Source organism: Gossypium hirsutum, chromosome A11 (assembly GCF_007990345.1).
Source record: "Gossypium hirsutum isolate 1008001.06 chromosome A11, Gossypium_hirsutum_v2.1, whole genome shotgun sequence".
Lineage (NCBI taxonomy): Eukaryota > Viridiplantae > Streptophyta > Magnoliopsida > Malvales > Malvaceae > Gossypium > Gossypium hirsutum.
The window spans coordinates 78,454,303-78,473,785 of record NC_053434.1 but is presented as its reverse complement, the minus strand read 5'-3'; the positions used below and the strand labels follow the sequence as shown (position 1 = coordinate 78,473,785).

The 19,483-nt window shown below is 36.2% G+C and overlaps 1 protein-coding gene across 4 annotated transcripts; it reads left to right on the top strand.

Moving 5' to 3' along the window:
* The first annotated feature begins 538 nt into the window (after positions 1 to 538).
* Positions 539 to 19,483, top strand: LOC107890750 (ultraviolet-B receptor UVR8). 4 transcript variants are annotated; one of them, XM_016815284.2, is made up of 15 exons: positions 539 to 953; positions 1,044 to 1,120; positions 2,420 to 2,498; positions 3,003 to 3,062; positions 3,223 to 3,324; positions 3,460 to 3,553; positions 4,498 to 4,540; positions 4,657 to 4,702; positions 4,799 to 4,854; positions 4,945 to 5,047; positions 6,794 to 6,848; positions 6,960 to 7,026; positions 7,291 to 7,327; positions 12,751 to 12,830; positions 19,110 to 19,483. In XM_016815284.2, the coding sequence occupies exons 1-15, from the start codon at positions 692 to 694 to the stop codon at positions 19,227 to 19,229; spliced, it is 1,281 nt and encodes a 426-aa protein (XP_016670773.2). In that variant the 5' UTR covers positions 539 to 691; the 3' UTR covers positions 19,230 to 19,483. The 4 variants fall into 4 exon arrangements, with proteins under 4 accessions (XP_016670773.2, XP_016670786.2, XP_040937435.1 ...); XM_016815289.2 differs by having other exon boundaries at positions 558 to 953; positions 4,808 to 4,854; XM_016815297.2 differs by lacking the exon at positions 12,751 to 12,830.

Here is a 19,483-nt window from a genome sequence, read left to right as displayed (position 1 = left end):
ACGAATGTAACATTAATTAAGTGATGATTAATTTAAAATTATAAATATAATTTAATATAAATACAAAATCTAATCCAATATTATTTATTCAAATTTTATATTCAAATATTCATATTGAACATTTATTTAATAATATTATTTTTTGTTATTATCTAATAATAGTTAATAATTTAGTAATAAATTATATTTGATGCAATTTAGTAATATAATTAATAATAAATGACATTTTAGTTGATTCAATTTTTTTAAAAATTGTGCCTTTATAGAATTATAGATGGATTATACATTAAAAAATATCGATATTTTAGATAATATTAAAATGTAAAAATAGAATAAAATAAAGCATTAGTTGGACTGATTTTATGCATATTGATGATATGAGTTGAAATTTTAAAATTTGTAATTTTTTATTAATTTTATTTAAAGTGTAAATTTAAAAATAAAAAATTATAAAAATAATTAAGTAAATTTAAAAATAAAAATCCTATAAGTTTTTTCTCTCTTGAGCGGCGATGGTATATGCTTAAAACAGAAGTTACCTGAATCAGAAGAATCTATTAAATGAATAGTATAGCTGAGTCTAGAAAGATAAAAGTAAAACGGGGGACGTTGCAACCCCGCAAGCCACCAACTCATTTGATTGACTCATATAACTCAGAAGAGGCAAAAACCGAAATCTAGACTCAACAAGATGTGGAGAAACGTCCTAAGGAAAACTACGCTCTCTTCTGGAGAACTGGAACTCTTGACTTGGAGAAGGGGTTACAGTTCGTCAACCTCAGGCCATCCTGCAAGGAGATTCGCTGCGGTGTGGGGTAATGGAGACTTCGGGCGCTTGGGTGTTGGGACTCTGGACTCTCAATGGTCGCCTAAGCCTATCAACTGCTCTTCCTTTCATCACCAAAGCCTCAAGTCCATTGCCTGTGGTGGTGCCCATACTCTCTTCTTAACAGGTCCTTTGTAAAACAAAGTTAGTTTCATGAATTTATCATTTATTGTTTTTGAACTCGGCCGCCGATTATTATCCTTCTCTGCTTTGACAGAAACTGGGAGGGTTTATGCCACTGGTCTTAATGATTTTGGGCAGCTAGGGTCATCAGATCTTATAAAGTACTCTAGAGTAAGATTTCTCCACCTTCTATTCTACTGTTTTTGTTTTTTTAATCATTGGAATGATAAATTTTACCATATGAATTGGGCATTGTGCTATCTGGATAGTATAATCATGTAATAAATTGCTTGACAAAAGATACTCAGGCAGAAAATAGGACAATTATACTTTTGTAGTTGTTTTTGTACATGGCAAATTGAACTTATAATCCTGGTCATATGTAATATGCAAGATGCGAGACTGAACTCCACAAAGAACGGGGAATTCAATCTGAATTTTGGCTGTCTATAGGCTTTTTGTTGCATAAGAATCAGTTTGAAAAGTATTAAAGCATGTACAGAATAAGTGATGAATTGGAAATCCCTATGTTTCAATAATGCCATTCAATATAGATATAACGAGCATACCTTTTTTGAAGTTTTTTTTTTCTGTTTTAATTAATTAATCAATTCATTTGGGATAAGCGGTTTAAGTTTCTATCGTCCAAGAAGCAACATAATAGCACGTAGCAGCAACAAACTTACAGTTCTTAAATTAGCTAGCAGTTAAAAAAAAAATATTTTTGTTTTGGTGCTATGATCTCTTATATTCATCCTGTAAATTGTATTCAAAACTTCTGAGAGCCTTAGGTAACCTGACAGGTAATGGATTGATCAGTTAGCTCTTGCAGGTCTACAGTCTAGAAATCTTCATAAAGTAGCCAAATTCTGCATTTCTGCCTCTGAGTAGTTGTGTAACTACTTCTGGCTGCCAAAATGTTTTTCAACAATTGGCTGCATCTATGGAAGCCTAATTTTGATTCTCTATGATGCAAGCTATGGCAATCTACAGACTACTTGTTTTTGCTTAAGAGGACAGTTGAATCCTCTTATATTTCATGTGAGGATGTTCTGAATGTGAAGGTCTTGATGTTTGACCTTCCAAGGTAGCTGACCTGCCTTTACTTTCTTTTTATGGTCAAAAGGAGCTTTGTTTTTGTTCTTTAGGCTCCTCATCAAATCAGCAACCTCAGCAGTTTCTACCTTGATTCTCTTGGATAAATATGGATAACATCCTTAGTGTGGTCCTTTGGTTCAGGCTCAACATTATTGGTGATCCCTTCATCCTTATCAGTTACATATTCCAAATGGCTAACCTATTTTTGCTATCCCTTAAGAATCCTTTACAAGCAAATGGCTTACCTTCAACATAGGCTGCTTTCTTTCTTGTTGAATCATGAGATTTAGTCTTGGTCAGCATTTTGTTAATGTGTGCTAGAGCATTCCTTGTACATTTTTAGGAAGTAACCCTAGTTATATATTCTTTTAGGAGCCGGTTGAAGTTTCGGGTCTTGCAAAAGGAATTGTGCAAATTGCAGCTGGTTATCATCATTCATGTGCTATTACAGGTATTATGATGTGCAGATTATGGAAGTGGATTTGCTGATGTGCACACTTATAACTGGATAGATGGGCATATTGCATTTACACTATTGTACCTACTGTTTCCTTGAAGATAGGGCTTTTGTGCCTTATCTCTCTTCTAGGAAATGTCTCAAGGTCTTTTCATAAAAATGTAGCCTTTCTTTTAAATACCTACGGTTTGGAATTTATTCTCAAATATGCTCATTTTTATAAATTGGAAAATAATTTCAAACTGTTGGTATTTAAAATAAAGGCTATATTTTTATAAAAGTGACAAGTCTCTTTTTATTAGAATTTCTGAAATAATACGATGAGATGGATTCACATTTTTCTTCCAGGAATAGACACGAACATAATATTACTGTTTCATTTGTTCCCTCTTCTGCGACCCCCCCCCAAAAAAATGAACTCAAGATTCACTGTGTTATGTCCTTGCTTCTGATTCCATCTTTTGTATATTTTCTGTAAAATGTGGTTTTGACCTGTAGTGGATGGAGAACTTTACATGTGGGGGAAGAACTCAAGCGGGCAACTTGGCCTTGGAAAAAGTAATAGCTAAATGAGCTCCTTTTTATTTGAATGCTTATAATATTTAAGTTAAATTATTAAGTTGCCTACTTGTCAATGCTTTGTTTTCTTATTATTAGCTTTATTGTGTAATCAGCATATTCTCACTTGTTTGGGATGGATGGCATATTGTACATACAGAGGCTGCGAAAGCAGTTCATAGGCCAACCAAAGTGGAATGCTTGAGCGGGCTTACAATTAAATTGGCTGCTTTGGGTTCAGAGCACACAGTTGCTGTTACTGGTATGAAACTGGAAATGCTTCACAAGATATACACAAGATATAGATTCTATTTTCTTGCAGTACCATTTTGGAGATGCTTTTGATATGTATGCTTGGATGTAATGTCTGTATTTCCTTTTCTATGTACTTCACCAGATGGAGGTGAGGCTTTAAGTTGGGGAGCAGTTGCATCTGGAAGACTTGGTCATGGCCTTGAGTCGAGCATTTTTGGTTTTTTAACAAGCAACAGGTTACATTTTATGTTTACTTGATTATTGGCTGATATAAGAGAGCCTTCAGCTTATCCTTTCCTTCTTTTTTCTTTTGGGTAGTGCTTGAGGCGGGATTATTATTTCATAAGAGAAATAAATATTAATACCTATTGGATTATGCACAAGCACTGTGCTGTGTGCCCCAAAATCCAGTGTGAAAGTACATCGGTGTGTCATAGCTCAGCACGGGGGAGGGAGAGAATTAGAGCAAAATACATCTAGTATTTCCTCCTAGGCTGGATACTCCTGAGTGGTCCAGGTGCATCCTTCTTTGGTTGTTCCTAGAACTTCCATCCATTAATCCTGTGGCCTGATGAGTCATTGTTGACCAGTAAGCTATTTTGGAATGGGAAGGAAAGGATCTGATTAAGTAGGCATGTCAAAGACAAAAGCATAAAAGTAGACTGGAAATTGTTGTTATTGCCAAGGCCTGCTTAGACACTTTAGATCGGGAATCACCTATTTGATTAATTGAATATTTGAGTACTGCTGCTCTTTTCTTTTATATAGATAAAGGAAGAATATGTTTGTGGGTCTAGGACGTAAAATTTGAGATTATATGGTGAAATATAATAATGAAAATACATTGGCATTTGCAACATTTTAAGGTGTTCCCACTGTAACCAATGTGTGGAAACTGAAAATGAGATGTCTCCTAGGAATGCCAGCTTTTATTAGTGTTTGACATGGACAAAGCTATTTTTTTTTCCTTCTGCCTACAGATAGTGTACCGTTTGTTTTATTTTTTCCTTTCCCTTCTTTCACTTTCATATTTGTTTGTTTTACTCTTCCTTTTAGAAATCAGATTATTTTTTCTGTTCTTTGTTTATTTTTATTATAAGTTTCTATTTTCATTTCATCTTGAGCTTTCTGTTTTCTCACAGTAAAGATTTTTAAGTTTATATATTTATAATTTTTTCAGTGAATATACACCAAGGCTTATAAAGAAATTAGAGGGTATCAGGGTAATCTCTACCTGTAACTTTAAACTTTTTACTGGTGTAACTAAACTTGAGGTGGACGTGTCAATTTCTTTCTGCTAACTATGGACCTTTGGCTTCATTATTTATCCCTGCATTAGGTCAAAAGAGTTGCAGCCGGCTTGTTGCATTCAGCATGCATTGATGGTAATTTGAAATGATTTCTCTCATGGTCAATCAATTTTTATGACCTTGTTACTGGACATATTCCAAACTTTTGTTTTCAGATCTTAATTTGTCTAGGTATTGCAGAAACTGGGTCTTTGTTTGTGTTTGGGGATAAAGTGGTAGCCAATCTTGTAAGTTCTAAACCTGTCAGTTTTAACATCACCTAATGTTTCTAATCATATGGCATTTTTGAGTGATGTTATCTTAATGAAAATGTTTAGGGATTTGGGGAGGCCAAGAATGCAACCATGCCATCCATGATCAACACATTGCCATATTCAGAAGAAGTTGCATGTGGTGGCTACCACACTTGTGTTGTAACAAGTAATTCTCTTATCTTCATTATTAAATGTTTTTGCATGTTTTTATTTATACGACTCACGATTTGGAGCCATCATTTGCTGCAATTGTCATGTTAGATAGATAGAACCTAGACTATCTTACCATGCTCTTATTATTTCCTACTCAGGATAAATCCTCTACAGAAAGTTTAAAGGTTAACTTCCAAAAGGAAGTCAGACTAGAAATACAAAGCAAACATTTTTGTTGTTTGAAAATCTTAAATCGATGTATCTTTTAAAAATTTCATGCTTCAATAAATTATGAATATTCTCAATGATTATATAGGTTAGAATGAGTGAAGACCTAGAAGAATAGAAAATGATATGTCTATAATCAATGACAGGAATTGCAGGAAAATATGGTTTCATTTATGGACTTATGTCTGAATTGTGTTCCAGTGCTTGAAAATTAAGTGCAAGTTGATGTGAATGACAATGTCCTGGAGATCATATGGGAAGATAATAACTAAAACATGGAAGTTAAAAGGATGATAAGGAGAAGGAAGAGTTGGACTTTAAGGGTAAAAATGTGTCAAATCTAGTGATGGTTTGAAACTCACTCGGGTAGTTTAAAGGTGGATTAAGTTGTTCTTATCAGAACTAACTGAAGTAGGATATCTTGGATGGTTGTAATTAACTTTCTACATTGTTAGATGTCCCAATTATTGATCTAATTATTCATAATTTTTTTTGATGACTTGGAAGATGAGAACGAATTTACTTGTTGTCAACCTTGCAGTTTCGAGGAGAAGATGCATCAAGGTTTAAAATACTTAATGATCAGCGAATAAAATAGTTTCAAACACTTAATTTGAGGTTGATTTTCTCCATCAAAGGTAGAAATATATGCGGAGGATATACACTAATTAGGGATCTATTTTATTAGTTTTTGTATATTTTAAAGTCTCAATTACCATTTCATAACTGGTTATTTTTTTAGATGATTTATAATTTCTGATGTCATTTTGTTTTACTCAATTACTTAATGTGAGGCTAAGGAGGAGTTCTTAAGCACTATTTAGCTAACTTTCAGATTGTAAATTAGAACGTGTCCCCCCTTCCCCTCTCATTTCTTTCTCTCTTTTTTTGTTCTCTTTAATTTTCTTTGCTGTTGATTCTTCCTAGACCCTATTATCTCTTTCCTTTCTACCCTCTATCCCCACTCTGTTTCTCACTCTTGTGCTGCACTGAAGGTAAAACCAACAAACTGCAATCATGGACCTTAATCGATCAGCTATGGATTTGAGAGCAAGTTGCCTTAGATTGTTTTTTTTCCTTTTTCTTTTTGTTATCCTTTTTGTGGGAGCATTGGCATAACTAGGAGGGGTTCTTGAAATCATTAAATTGTTGATGACAAAACTGGTGCTGCCTTCCCTTACAATGACAAGAATTAGAATTGTATGTTATGCTAGCCATGTCTATTGTTAGTAGTTTGTTCAAGTGTCATGTGCAAAAAGAAAGGGTTTCAATTTTTTCAGTATTTGACATCAACGTGCCATGTCCTTATTTATTACGAATGATTGATAAATGCCCTACATTTGCATCCTTAAGTTTGATATATCTAATATTTCCTTTTTAGGAAGTGAAATGAGCCTAAATCCTAATGCTCTATTTTATTTTGTTCCTTCATCATCCCTTCCTCTCCATTGTTTAGTGAGCTAAAGGTTCTTTTATGCGTGCATCTGAATCTAATCCTAGTTTTGTTTCTTTTTCATCTATTTTTTCATAGGAGGTGGGGAACTTTATACTTGGGGTTCAAATGAGAATGGTTGCCTTGGTATCGGGTATTCAATTGGGACTTCATTTTGAAACCCCAGCTTGATAAATTCATTTGTTATTGTTTTTGGTTTACATTTTGAATCATACTTTAAAATTGTTCATCTTTGGTTTTGCAGTTCTACTGATGTTTTTCATGCTCCGGAAAGAATTCAAGATCCTTTTCTAAAATCTCCTGTTAGCAAGGTTCGTGATTCATTTTGGTTGAAAGTTGAACACTTCTTATTACTATATCAGTTAGATTTAGGCAATTGTAATAGAATCGGGAGCAATGTTGTTTGCATTGGTTGATACTGTTGCTCTTCACCCTCAAAGGGACAACAGCAGATTAAAGAGTCTAAAAAGCAAGCACCCTCAAAGCTGCCTATGTTGATGCCTGGATCTTTTGTTAACTTCTTGCATATATACTTCAAATTTCTACCTTTTTTTTTGAAACATGTGCATCGACAGGTTTCTTGTGGTTGGAAGCATACAGCAGCAATTTCAGGTAAGAACTTACGTGGGAGCAAAAACTTCATAAATGATACTTTCCTTTCTATCACTCGTAAGAATTATTAAATAGAAACTGTAGCTCCTACTTTTCAATTTTTATTCATTCTTATATATTTGGTATTTACTGGACACTTAAAGATGAAGGATTATGAGAAGTTGCTTACTATTAGTTTCTAATCACATAAAGACTTTAACAAAGGCTTGGCTTTGAATGGAAAAATAACAAGTTGAAGAAAAAGAAAGCTCCTTGAAGAAACTTAGAAAAAGATTGTTATTCATTCTGCTAATTAGTTTACACCTATAAAGAGAGGGATTAACACAAACAAGGAAAACAATCCCTTAAAAACAGTAACTTCCTAAGAATCAGTGACTGAGATTAGTTTCTATTTACAAGGGAACTCCTAGTAATAAGGTAAGTTTTCTGTCGTTAATCTTAGGAATTCCAACACTCCTCTTCAAGCTGGAGTGTAGATGTTTATCAAACCCAGCTTGCCAATAAGTTCTTCAAACATGTTTTTGTTCAAACTTTGAGTTAATATGTCTGCAACTTGTTGTCTAGTAGGTAGGTAGGTGATGCACACTTCTCCTAAGTGTATTTTTTTCTTTTATAAAGTGGCGATCTATTTCCACATGTTTGGTGCGATCGTGATGAACATGATTATGTGCTATGCTGACAGCTGCCTGGTTGTCACAGTACATCTTCATAGGCCTGGTGTAAGGCACTTTTAGTTCCTCCATAAGTCTTTGTATCTAAACTCCTTCGCATATACCATGAGATAGTGCTTGATACTCTGCCTCTGCACTACTGCGTGCTACAACAGACTGTTTTTTGCTTCTCTATGTCACGAGGTTACCCCAAACATAACTACAATAGCCACTTGTAGAGCGTCTATCGTTAACAGAACCTGCCCAGTCTGCATCAGTGTAGACTTCCACATTCTGGTTGGCAGTTTTATTGAAATGCAGGCCTTTACCAGGAGTCCCTTTCAGATGCCTTAATATTCTGTATGCAGCTTCCAGGTGCTTCTCCCTCGGGGCATGCATGTACTGACTGATAACACTTACATTGAAGGCTATGTCTGGACGGGTGTGAGATAGGTTGATGAGTCTTCCTACTAGTGGTTGATATCTCTCCCTGTCGATTTCTTCTCCATCCTCATCAGTTCCCAATTTAAAGTTAAATTCCATAGGAGTTTGGGCTGGTTTGCAGCCCATCAATTCAACTTCTGACAGTAGATCAAGAACATATTTCCTTTGGGAGATGGAAATACCTGTTTGGGACCTTGCTACCTCCATACCAAGAAAGTATTTAAAATTCCCCAAGTCTTTAAGCTCGAACTCTGTTCCAAGGAATTCTTTCAGCCTCACAATTTTGCTTGAGTCATCTCCTGTTAATATTATATCGTCCACATAAACGATGAGGATGCAGCATTTTCCCTTTTCTGAGTGCTTGTAGAACATGGTGTGGTCTGCCTGCCCTTGAATGTAATTTCTGTTGGTCATAGCTTTTGCAAATCGGCTGAACCACGCCCGTGGAGATTGTTTCAGCCCATGCAAGGACTTCTTCAACTTACACACTTGGCCCTTGCTTTCTTCAAACCCGGGTGGGAAATCCATGTACACTTCCTCACTTAATTCTCCGTTGAGGAAAGCATTTTTTACATCCAATTGAGTCAAGTCCAATCAAGGTTGGCAACAAGAGATAGGAGGACTCGAATGGTGTTTAGCTTGGCAACCGGTGCAAACGTCTCGTCGTAGTCAAGACCATAAGTTTGAGTGAAGCCCTTAGCCACAAGTCGAGCCTTGTATCGATCAATACGGCCATCGAGTTTAAATTTCGTAGTAAAGATTCATTTGCATCCTACTGTTTTTTTTCCCTTAGGTAAATCCGAGACTTCCCATGTTTCATTGTTTTTGAGGGCCTTCATTTCTTCCATCACAGCTTGTCTCCACTCAGCTGATTCAAGAGCCTCTTCTATATTTTTTGGTGTTTTTCAAGAATCAACATTAGTCACAAAAGCTTTGTAAGACTTAGATAAATTTCTATAGGATACAAACCGAGAAATAGGGTGTTGAGTGCAGCTCCTTGTGCCTTTTCGAACTGCAATTGGAAGATAGATGGATGGCGACGAAGGTGAGACTTTTGTTTCATAACAGTCCTCGGTTGGGGATGCAATTGGCACTGCTGTATCAGTTTCAGGAGAACAATTCCGTCGAGAGTAAACCTGTTTTTCGGGAACCTATTTTTGCTGTTTTCCTTGATCAGGGGGCTATTGTACTTCGGTGGTGGTATTGTTATTGGTAAGGATCGGGCTAATTTCTTGCTGCATAAGGGAAAGTCTCTAAATCTGGGATTACCATAGCACCTTGGTTTTTAGGCTTGTTTGTGGTAGTAGTTGTAAGATCATGAGGTATAATGAGGAGAGTATTAAGGGTCTCATCTTCATTGAAGTCTCCTCCTGAAGATGAGATGCTGCAAAGTATGGTTCATTTTCAAAGAAGGTAACATCCCGAGAGACAAACATTCGGCCCAAGGTTGGTGAGTAATACTTATAGCCTTTTTGTGTGGGGAATATCCAATGAAGATGCAGGTGTGGGCTCGAGGATCAAGTTTGGATTGATTTGGTTAATGGTTATGGACAAAAACTTTGCAACCGAATATTTTGGCTGGAAGATTAGGAAACACGAAATAGAGGAAAGGACTTTAGAAGGGTATTTAGAGGTGTTTGGAAATTGAGGACCTTTGATGGCATTCGCTTTATGAGATAGCAGGCAGTGAGGACAGCCTCTCCCCACAAGTATTTTGGAACATTCATGGTGAACATTATGGCTCGAGCCACAGCAAGCAGATGTCGGTTTTTTTCTCTCGGAGATCTCGTTTTGTTGAGGAGTGTCAGGACAAGAGCTTTGGTGTATGATGCCTTGGTCAGAAAGGTATGGGCTTAGGACAGAGTTAAAGTATTCTCTCCCATTGTCAGTATGGAGAGTATGTATGGTAGAGTTGAACTGGGTTCGAACCATTGCGTGAAAATTTTGGAATACTTTGGGTGTTTCAGATTTTTCTTTGAGGAGATGGACCCAACATAGCTTAGTGTGATCATCAATGAATGTTATTAACCACCTAGCCCCTGTAATATTTTTCACTCAGCTGGCTCCCCATAGGTCACTGTGGATTAATGAAAATGGTTGGGACTGGATATATGGTTTTAATGGGTATGGCACATGGGTATGTTTGGATAATTGGCAAATTTCACACTTTAAGGAACTAATACTTTTATTTCGAAATAACAGTGGAAGATGTTTCTTCAAATACAAAAAGTTTGGATGCCCTAACCAACAGTGCCATAACATAATTGTGTCGTCTTTTGAAGTGGATAGAGCCAATCCTCCTTGTGTGCTGTCTTTATTCCAAACATATGGTCCATCATCAACTTTAGCAGTGCCAATCATCCTCCTCGATTTCTGTTCTTGTATCACACAACCAATTGCAGAAAATTCAGCAAGAAGTTTTTCATCCTTAGTAAGTTTACTGATTGAAAGTAAATTGCAGGACAAGTTTGGGACATGTAGGACTTTATCGAGAGAAAAATTCTCTGTTATATGTACTTCTCCTACTCCAGCCACAGGTGAGCAAGAACCATCAGCTATGCGGATTCGGGACTTGTCATGACAAAAGGTGTAGGTGTGAAACAAAGTGGAGTTACCTGTCATGTGATCGGAGGCACCCAAATCGAGTATCCAAGAGGATTGATTATTAGATTCAAAGGCAATATTGAGGGCAGTACCTTGGGTGGCTAGAGATCCATGAGTAGTGGAAGTACCAAGTATCTTATGGATAGTCTCAAGTTGGGTTTTGGTTAGGCGAACATCGAGAACATCATTTGCAGCAGTGGAGGATAACAGGGCAGTCTTATTATCCTTCTGTTTTTTTTTCAGGATAGCCATGGAGTTTGAAGCACTTTTCCTTTGTATGACCAACACGATTGCAGTGGTTACACCATGGCCTGGTTGATCCAGAATCATTTCCAGCACGTGGTTTTTGGGGCTGTGGACTTCTGGAGATGAGGGCAGATGTCTCAGTAGACTGGTTGCCAAGAGTTGTCACATGTTTAGGTTCCTTTGAGTCTCCCATCATGACAAGACGGCGCTTTTCTTCTCTTTTAACTTCTGCAAATGCTTCACCGATGGTTGAGAGAGGTGATCTGCACAGAATTCGGCCACGGACCTCGTCTAACTTACGGTTCAGTCCTGCTAGAAACTCATAAAGACGTTCATTGTTGAGGTGAGTCATAAACTTGGTGTGTTCCAAACCTTCACCCCAATCTGCCTCATAGTACATATCCAGTTCCTGCCACAAAATTTTCAGATTGTTGTAGTAGTGAGTTACTTCGAGTGTCCCTTGTCGGATATCCTTTAACTTAAGCTTGATCTCAAATACTTGGGAGGTGTTTCCAAGATTCGAGTAGTTTTTTTTGACTGCATCCCACATGTCTTTTGCAGTTTTGAAAAAAGAGATAGGTGCGGCTTATATGGCCTTCCATCGAATTAATTAGCCAAGCTATTACAATCGAGTTGTTGAGTTCCCAAGTGGCATAAGTCAGGTCAGCTGTGGTTGGTCGTGGAATTTCTCCATTGATGTATCCTAATTTGCCACGACCACGAATCACCATAAGGACCGATTGAGACCATTGCAAGTAGTTCTTCCCATCTATCCGATGATTGGTGATTATAAGGGAGGAATTAAGTTCACCTTGAGTGATTCCCTGATTGACATTCTGAGTTATTTGTGAAGTCTCAGTTTCAGACAGAGTTTCATTGACGTCACCCATGGGAGGAGGACTAAACCGGAGGGATTTTTAGGAAGGGAGATTAGAGACGAATGAGCAGGATCGAATGAATCCTAAAGCTCTTGATACCATGAAGAAACTTAGAAAAAGATTGTTATTCATTCTGCTAATTAGTTTACACCTATAAAGAGAGGAATTAACACAAACAAGGAAAACAATCCCTAAAAAACAGTAACTTCCTAAGAATCAGTGACTGAGATTAGTTTCTATTTACAAGGGAACTCCTAGTAATAAGGTAAGTTTTCTGTCCTTAATCTTAGGAATTCCAACACTCCTAAACCATGATAGGTAGACTTACTACAAATATATTACTCTAGGACTCAGCATCTGCATGCCTTTCTTACCTGCTAAGAATTTACTAAATGCTATTGAGATAAAATCTTAAGAAAGCAAAAATCAAATAAAAGCTGCAACTTCGGCTCAAACAATCATAAAATTAAGACCCAAAGCAATTAATAATAGATACATAAGCTCAATGTAGAGATTATTCTGTACAGTATGAATGATTAAGTGCTTAGATATTCTTTGGCATTGCTAGAGTGAGAAATGTGTATTTACAATTATTGTCCAGATGGCAAGGTCTTCACATGGGGTTGGGGAGGTTCTCATGGAACATTTTCTGTAGATGGTCATTCTTCTGGTGGACAACTGGTTTGCTTCTATTCCTATTAACATCTTATTATCTCTCCTTTTGTATTTTTCTGAGGAATAATAGTTGAACCATTTATCAATGTAGTTCTTCTAATGTGGTTTTGCATGAAACATAAGGAAAATGAAAACTTCATTTTTTTTAGTGCTTTTTTTTATCACATCGATTTTGTTCTCAATATACTAAAAGAATAAGAAAAAAAGGGATGTTCCCGATTTGTTAAACTTTCTTTCCTGCATACATGCCCATGTCAGCACAACTAGACCTGGCATGGGTGGTGTGGCTTAGGGGAAAACAGCAGTAAATCTCTAGAATTAGACCTGAATAAACGAGTGAGAAAGAACTTGGAACACTAGACATCATAGGATTATAGAAAACCTCTAGGTCTTTTCTATTAATTCAAGAAAATGATCAGAATGTTGTAGTTGTAAATATTTTACAGCTTCTTTGTACTAGGGTTAGAAATAAATTTCTAGTCCTAGCTTGAGATTTAAACCCTAAAGATAACCAAAATCCTAGCCCTATATTTAATTCCTAAAGATATCTTCTAATCTTAGAGTCCACAATATATCTAATTGTTTTTATAAGGGGTAGGGGTTGTCCTGGGATTGAACCCGAGACTAGTGTCTACTGAGAACATGAACACAGGTCATTTGCCCCGCCATCTGTGGTTTAGTTGACATAATGTCTAAAAACTAATATATATTACTGAAAATAAGGAATACAAAATAATCAAAAACTCCTGTGTCGTTCTCCCTAGCTTGGAAAAATGAGTCCGACAATAGAACTTTCACCACTTCGACAAAAATTCCTAGATCAAGAACCACGTTGGCTGATTCAGTAGTTAAATCTTTCAGAGAGAGCACCTCAGTCCCTGAGATACTTACTTCCATAGTGTGAATCTCAAACGCTATTACTGGGAATCTTTAACCACATGAAATCCTTTGTTTTCCAGTTCCTTTGTGTCAGCTTCAGTGAAAGTCTTTTACTTTCTTCTTTTGGAATATCACAGTTGGGGCAGCTTTTTTAAGAGTTGGTGCTCTGCCAACTGATTTACCATCTAATCTTTTGTAGTCTACCTCAAGCAATTTCTTGTTTGCTATGAGTAATAGGAGTATTCGTGATCTCACTCCTAGTAGATTTGCCAACTTTAGTTTTTGATGATCAGGTTTCAAAGAAAATTACCTTCATCTTACCTTCATTTGTTGGGAAACATAACTGGCATTGGCAGTTTATATTTGACTAAATGCTGGAATTATAATATTTACTTTTCTGTTTGAATTATGACCTATTGGAACACAAGGAGAATAAACTTATGTATGTTAGTGGGTGACATTGGCCAGTTCATGAGGGGCCAAAATCTGGATTTCTCTTCACAATAGCTTTATAGACCAAATATTCTCTACATACACTTATCATTCTACTCAATGAGGAATTAAATTCAGAAGCTGTCATTAGGAGGTCTCTTTCTTGGAGAGACAAGTTTGGAAAGCTCACAAGCATGAAGGTGAACATCCAGAGAAAGAAATAGTTGGCCATTCAGCATAGGCAAGCCTTTAAAGTAGTTGTTACAGCAACTGCATGTTTTTTTGCAATGTCTTAGTTGACACAACGCACCACAGTAATGATCCAGATTGTGCTTAGGGTTTCTAACCACTCATTAAGCTTTTCTAGAGGCTTAAAAGTCTTCCATTCAACACTTCTCAACCTGTTGAAAACTCCATAGAACCAGCCAAGCGATCAAGAATACCATTCCGCCAAGATATCCCCACAAGAATATGATCTGTAGCCATCACACAAGGCTTTATCATCTAGTTTAGGGCACTCTTCAAATTTGATGCTGGGTATGGCAATAATAACACTTATTTTTGAGGTATTGGTAGGGATCCTACTCATCTCTCGAAAGAGCATCTATTTCTATATCCAATTTGATCTCGAGATACTCATTATAAGTAGGATTTATCAGATCATATTCTTGTTCTTTCTCATTGAATATCATGAAAATCAACAACTTCAACACTAATTCCACCCTCGTTTAATTTGAGGGCATGCACCACCTCCAATTCATCTTGTACCTTAGGGTTTGTGCATCCAGCATCATGAATGAGGTTTTCTTCCTCACCAAAATCAAATTTCTCGATAAGGCTACCTTCTTATGTGTCAAACTGGTTATGGGTGCCTTTCTGAATATCCATCTTGAGTCTTGTTTGTTCATGTTGCAACCTAGCATAAATTTCACACAACAATTCTTCAAGCACGTCGTAGGGCAACCGTTTCTATTTCTTGACATTGATTGCCTTTTCCTCAACCTCTAGCACGTCCAACCGTTGTTTAATGTTAAACCTTAATATAAACCTGGGGATCTAATCACTGCAAAAGCAATGTTCGGACGAATCACAATGACATGGTTTAATTTTCTGTCTATCCTCCTATACCTCATTTTTTTCTCTGAGAATGTGTGAGAGGTTCTAGTGAGATTCTCTTTGTAGAAAACCTTTGATAGGCAAACAAGGTTAATACGAGGGTAATTTTCGTGGACTTCTTCCTTTCTTGATCATATTAACTGTATTTATGGAGTCAGACTCAATTTCCAAGAATCTGAAACCTCAAGTCCAACCACATGTAAGTCCTCGCAATAAACCCGGAAGTCTAAGGGATGAATACAACAAGTACCCATCTAAAAGCAAAGCCTTTCTTTCTCCAAAAGAGTCCCTTATCAGTCTTGCACCGGTAGTATTAACTGGTGATTCCAATCCCATAGTATTGAGCTTTACCCAACTCTTCCTTGGTTTCTCCCCGAGAAAAATCTTAGTAATATAGATTTTTATTTTTTATTATTATTGAATTTTGAATCTTACATTTGATGGAAGCTATTCAAGCATGCTTGCAGTAGGCCTAGGACCCCTTTGCTACTTAAAAGCCATGTACGATGAGTGGGCATAAAACGTGCACAGAGGTAGATAGATGCTTGCTTTCCTTGATGCATGACCCTTCTGGGTTCCTAGAGAAAAACATTGATTCGTTAACCCTAAAGATAAACCTTTATTTGAAAGCCCAGTTTGCCTCATCCTCACTTAGATTTTATTGAAGAGAACCTCATTGTTCTGTTACTGACAATTGAATGCATTCAATATTCAAGTATATTTCAGGTTAGTTTAGGATTCCATTGCAAGCTCTTATGCAGATTTGTATATGATCAAGTATGCTTTATATGAGCTTAGAGACTTCGAAACTGATCCAAATGGAATGAATGGATGGATTTGGATTGGAAGTGACCCAAGCCAAATTTATTCAAGCGTGAAATCAACAAGTTGAAGCCTGAATCTAAAACAATCCCAAAGTTGAATCTAGATTTTTTAGCTCTTTTCCATATTAAATTCAATCACCATTCACTAAAAGTAGAATTCTTGTCACCCATCGTTGCAAATGCACATGCACAACTGTGTGCCCAGGCATACAGTTGCTTCATGCAGATCCCTTTGTTTCTGTAAGAAAATCATCTTCATCATAAGGTAGAGTGTGTTGAAATATGTGAAACCCATATATTTTTGGATATATTTTAAAGTTATTTAGGTAGATAAATCTTAGAATAAATCATTTGAGATATTCTAAGAATATTTTATTTTATCTTTTAGTAGTTTATTAGAATAAGGGAAGTATTTTCCTTATCTTTTAGTAGCTTATTAGAATAAGGGAATTATTTTCTCAATTAGGTTATGACTCTTTTCTCTATTTAAATTTAGTTGTTTAGTTAATAAAATATAGAACAATTTTACAAAATGCTCTTTTGAAAACTTTCAGAGTGTTACATGTTAATTAATTATTCTTAGATTAGTTTATTATTATTTTATTAGGAGATTTTATTTATGAGTATTTTATGTCTTCAAGAGGTCTTTTTAATTAAAAGTATCTTTGAGAGATATTAGGAATCTTTCTTTATTTAGAGTCCTTTATTTTGGTTTCCTTAGCTTATAAGTCTTTTATTCAATAAACCTATGTAACCTCTATTTAAGAGGCCAATTGGTAGCAACAAAAATGGAAGTCAGATTAAACCAAATTTTACTATATTTAAGATTATCTCTAACCAGTCCTAAGGTCTAGAATTCCCTTCGACAACTTCACTTCTTCAACATAGGTGATTCATGAGGAAGAGGTTAAAATGAAGGAAAGAGCCCTGATTAGACAGGCGGATTGCCTGTGAATCGTCCAGTGACAAGATCCATCAGTCAGAATCGTAAAAAATTGGCTTCAAAGCTAGAAACAATGGACAATCCATTATGAGAGAGGAGTTGGAGTTGTTTAAAGCAGGAATAGAGTCGAGAATCGATCAATGCATGCTGCAGATGAGGGAATTGATGATTTCCAATCGAAACTTTGATAAGGGAAAAGGGGTTAACAGCAGAAACAGCAGTGTTAACAAAAACGAGAGTCGACTAGAGAAATAGGAAAATCGATTAGAGACGGCGATAAGATTCAGTGTGGTTCCTCGGTACACAAAGTTGGGTTTTCCGACTTTTGATGGGACAGAAGACCTCTAATTTGGTTGCAATGATGAGAAGTTCTTTGGGAATCAGAAGACAGTCGAAATAGACAAAGTGAGTCTAGTCGCTTTTCAGTTGACAGGAAAGGCATGTTGTGGTTTTATCAATTGGAGTATGGAGAGCTTAATCTTTTGTGGACAGCATTCAAAGAATACTATACTCTACGATTTGGACCATTGTTGTGCAAGAATCCTTTGGGGGAATTAGCGAAGTTGAATCAAACAGGATCAGTGAAGACTATCTTTGCCAATTTCAAGAACTGTTAGCCCATGTAGATTCCCATGAGACTGGAACAACAAATTAATTTATTTACTGCAGCTTTATCAGATTCAATCTGAATAGATGTGGAGATGAAGAAACCTAAAAACTTGGTTCAGGCTATGAATCTAGTGCTAACTTTTTGAGACAAAATATCAACTAACTCAAGCTGTTGACCTGCATAATTGGGAATCGACAAAAGATTGGTGCTAGGAAGAAGATCCTCCTTTTATTAAAATGTTGACTCGTGTAGAGATGGCAGAGCGAAAAGACAAAGGTCTTCATTACAATTGTGACGAACCATAATCATTTAAACACCAATGTAAAAAATTATTTTGGTTGGAGTTAAAAGATGCACAAAATCAAAAGGAGTTTCAATCTTGAGCTTGCAGACAAGCTCTTTTTCCAGGAGGGGAGTAATGTTACATGTTAATTAATTATTATTAGATTAGTTTATTATTATTTTATTAGGAGATTTCATTTATGAGTATTTTATGTCTTTTAAGAGAATTAAAAGTATCTTAGAGAGATATTAGGAATCTTTATTTAGAGTTATTTTGGTTTCCTTTTAGCTTATAAGTCTTTTATTCAGTAGACCTATTTAACCTCTGTTTAAGAGGTCAATTGGTAGCAATAAAAAGAGAATCAGATTAAACCAATTTTTACAAGAATTAAGATTCTCTCTAACGAGTCTTAAGGTCTGGAATTCCCTTTGACGAGTTCCACTTGTTCAGCATAGGTCATTCTCGAGGAAGAGGTAAAAATCAGGGAAAGAGCCTTAGACAGATGGATTGCTTGTGAATCGTCCGTGACAAGCTCCATCAGCCGTAACCGTAAAATAGAGCCTTACATCAATCTATTGAGATTTGAACTTTATAGTCTAATGTTTCACTATTTTGATATATACATGCATGACTCTAGCTAGAAGTTCAATTTGCCTACTTTGGGAAGGCTCATCAAAATGCTAGCTCCAAGCTAGAGCTCTCAAGCTCAAACTGAGTTCCAAAGAACTTAAAATGCTTAAATCATTTGCAAGCTCATTTTTGAAGCAATTCCTCAATTAATTACATCCTTCATCTTCTCGACCTCTCCAATTCAACATTTTGCTCGACTTAGCCTTATTGTCTTTAAAACAACTCCTTATCTCCAAACCTGGCTTCAAATCTGTTATTCTAGATAAGCATGACCTTTATTGTCTGGGGTTTGCAATTCTTTAATATTTCTTGCTATGTTATATCCTTCGTCAGAAAAGTATGGAACTTAGCTAGAAAGAACAATTCAGAATACGCTCTGATAATTCCGTAAGCTACATATATGACCTTGATGACAAGTTTGTGCAGCATTTTTTTATGTTTTTTATGTCGCTTTATCCCAACACTTTTTGGTGCTGGTAAGCTTTATCTTCTTGTCATGTTGTATGACGAGCTGTCAGGATCATGTGTACATGGATGTTATTATTTGCTGTTTGCTCTTTTTGAATAGGGTCATGGAAGTGATGTAGATTACACAAAACCTACAATGGTCCATGTTGGTGAAAATGTTAAAGCGTTGGAGATATCATGCGGATTCAATCATACTGGTGCCATGTTTGGATATATGTAAGCTTCGTCTTTAAATTTAGCAGGTGTGCGCAAGCAGGGAGGTTTGTTGGTTGTCTCTGTTGTCTGCTGATTCTTTGACATTGTAACAATAAACGTGTTCATTTATTACGTCTTATACAACCATAATTTTCAACTGTGGAGTGTCTCAAAGCTGTGGATGGTTGTACCATTCTCTTGTAATTTAATGAGTATGTAAAACAATGTATATTCAACAAACGGTCAGAAAGTAAGGAATACCATACAAGTTGCATGCCA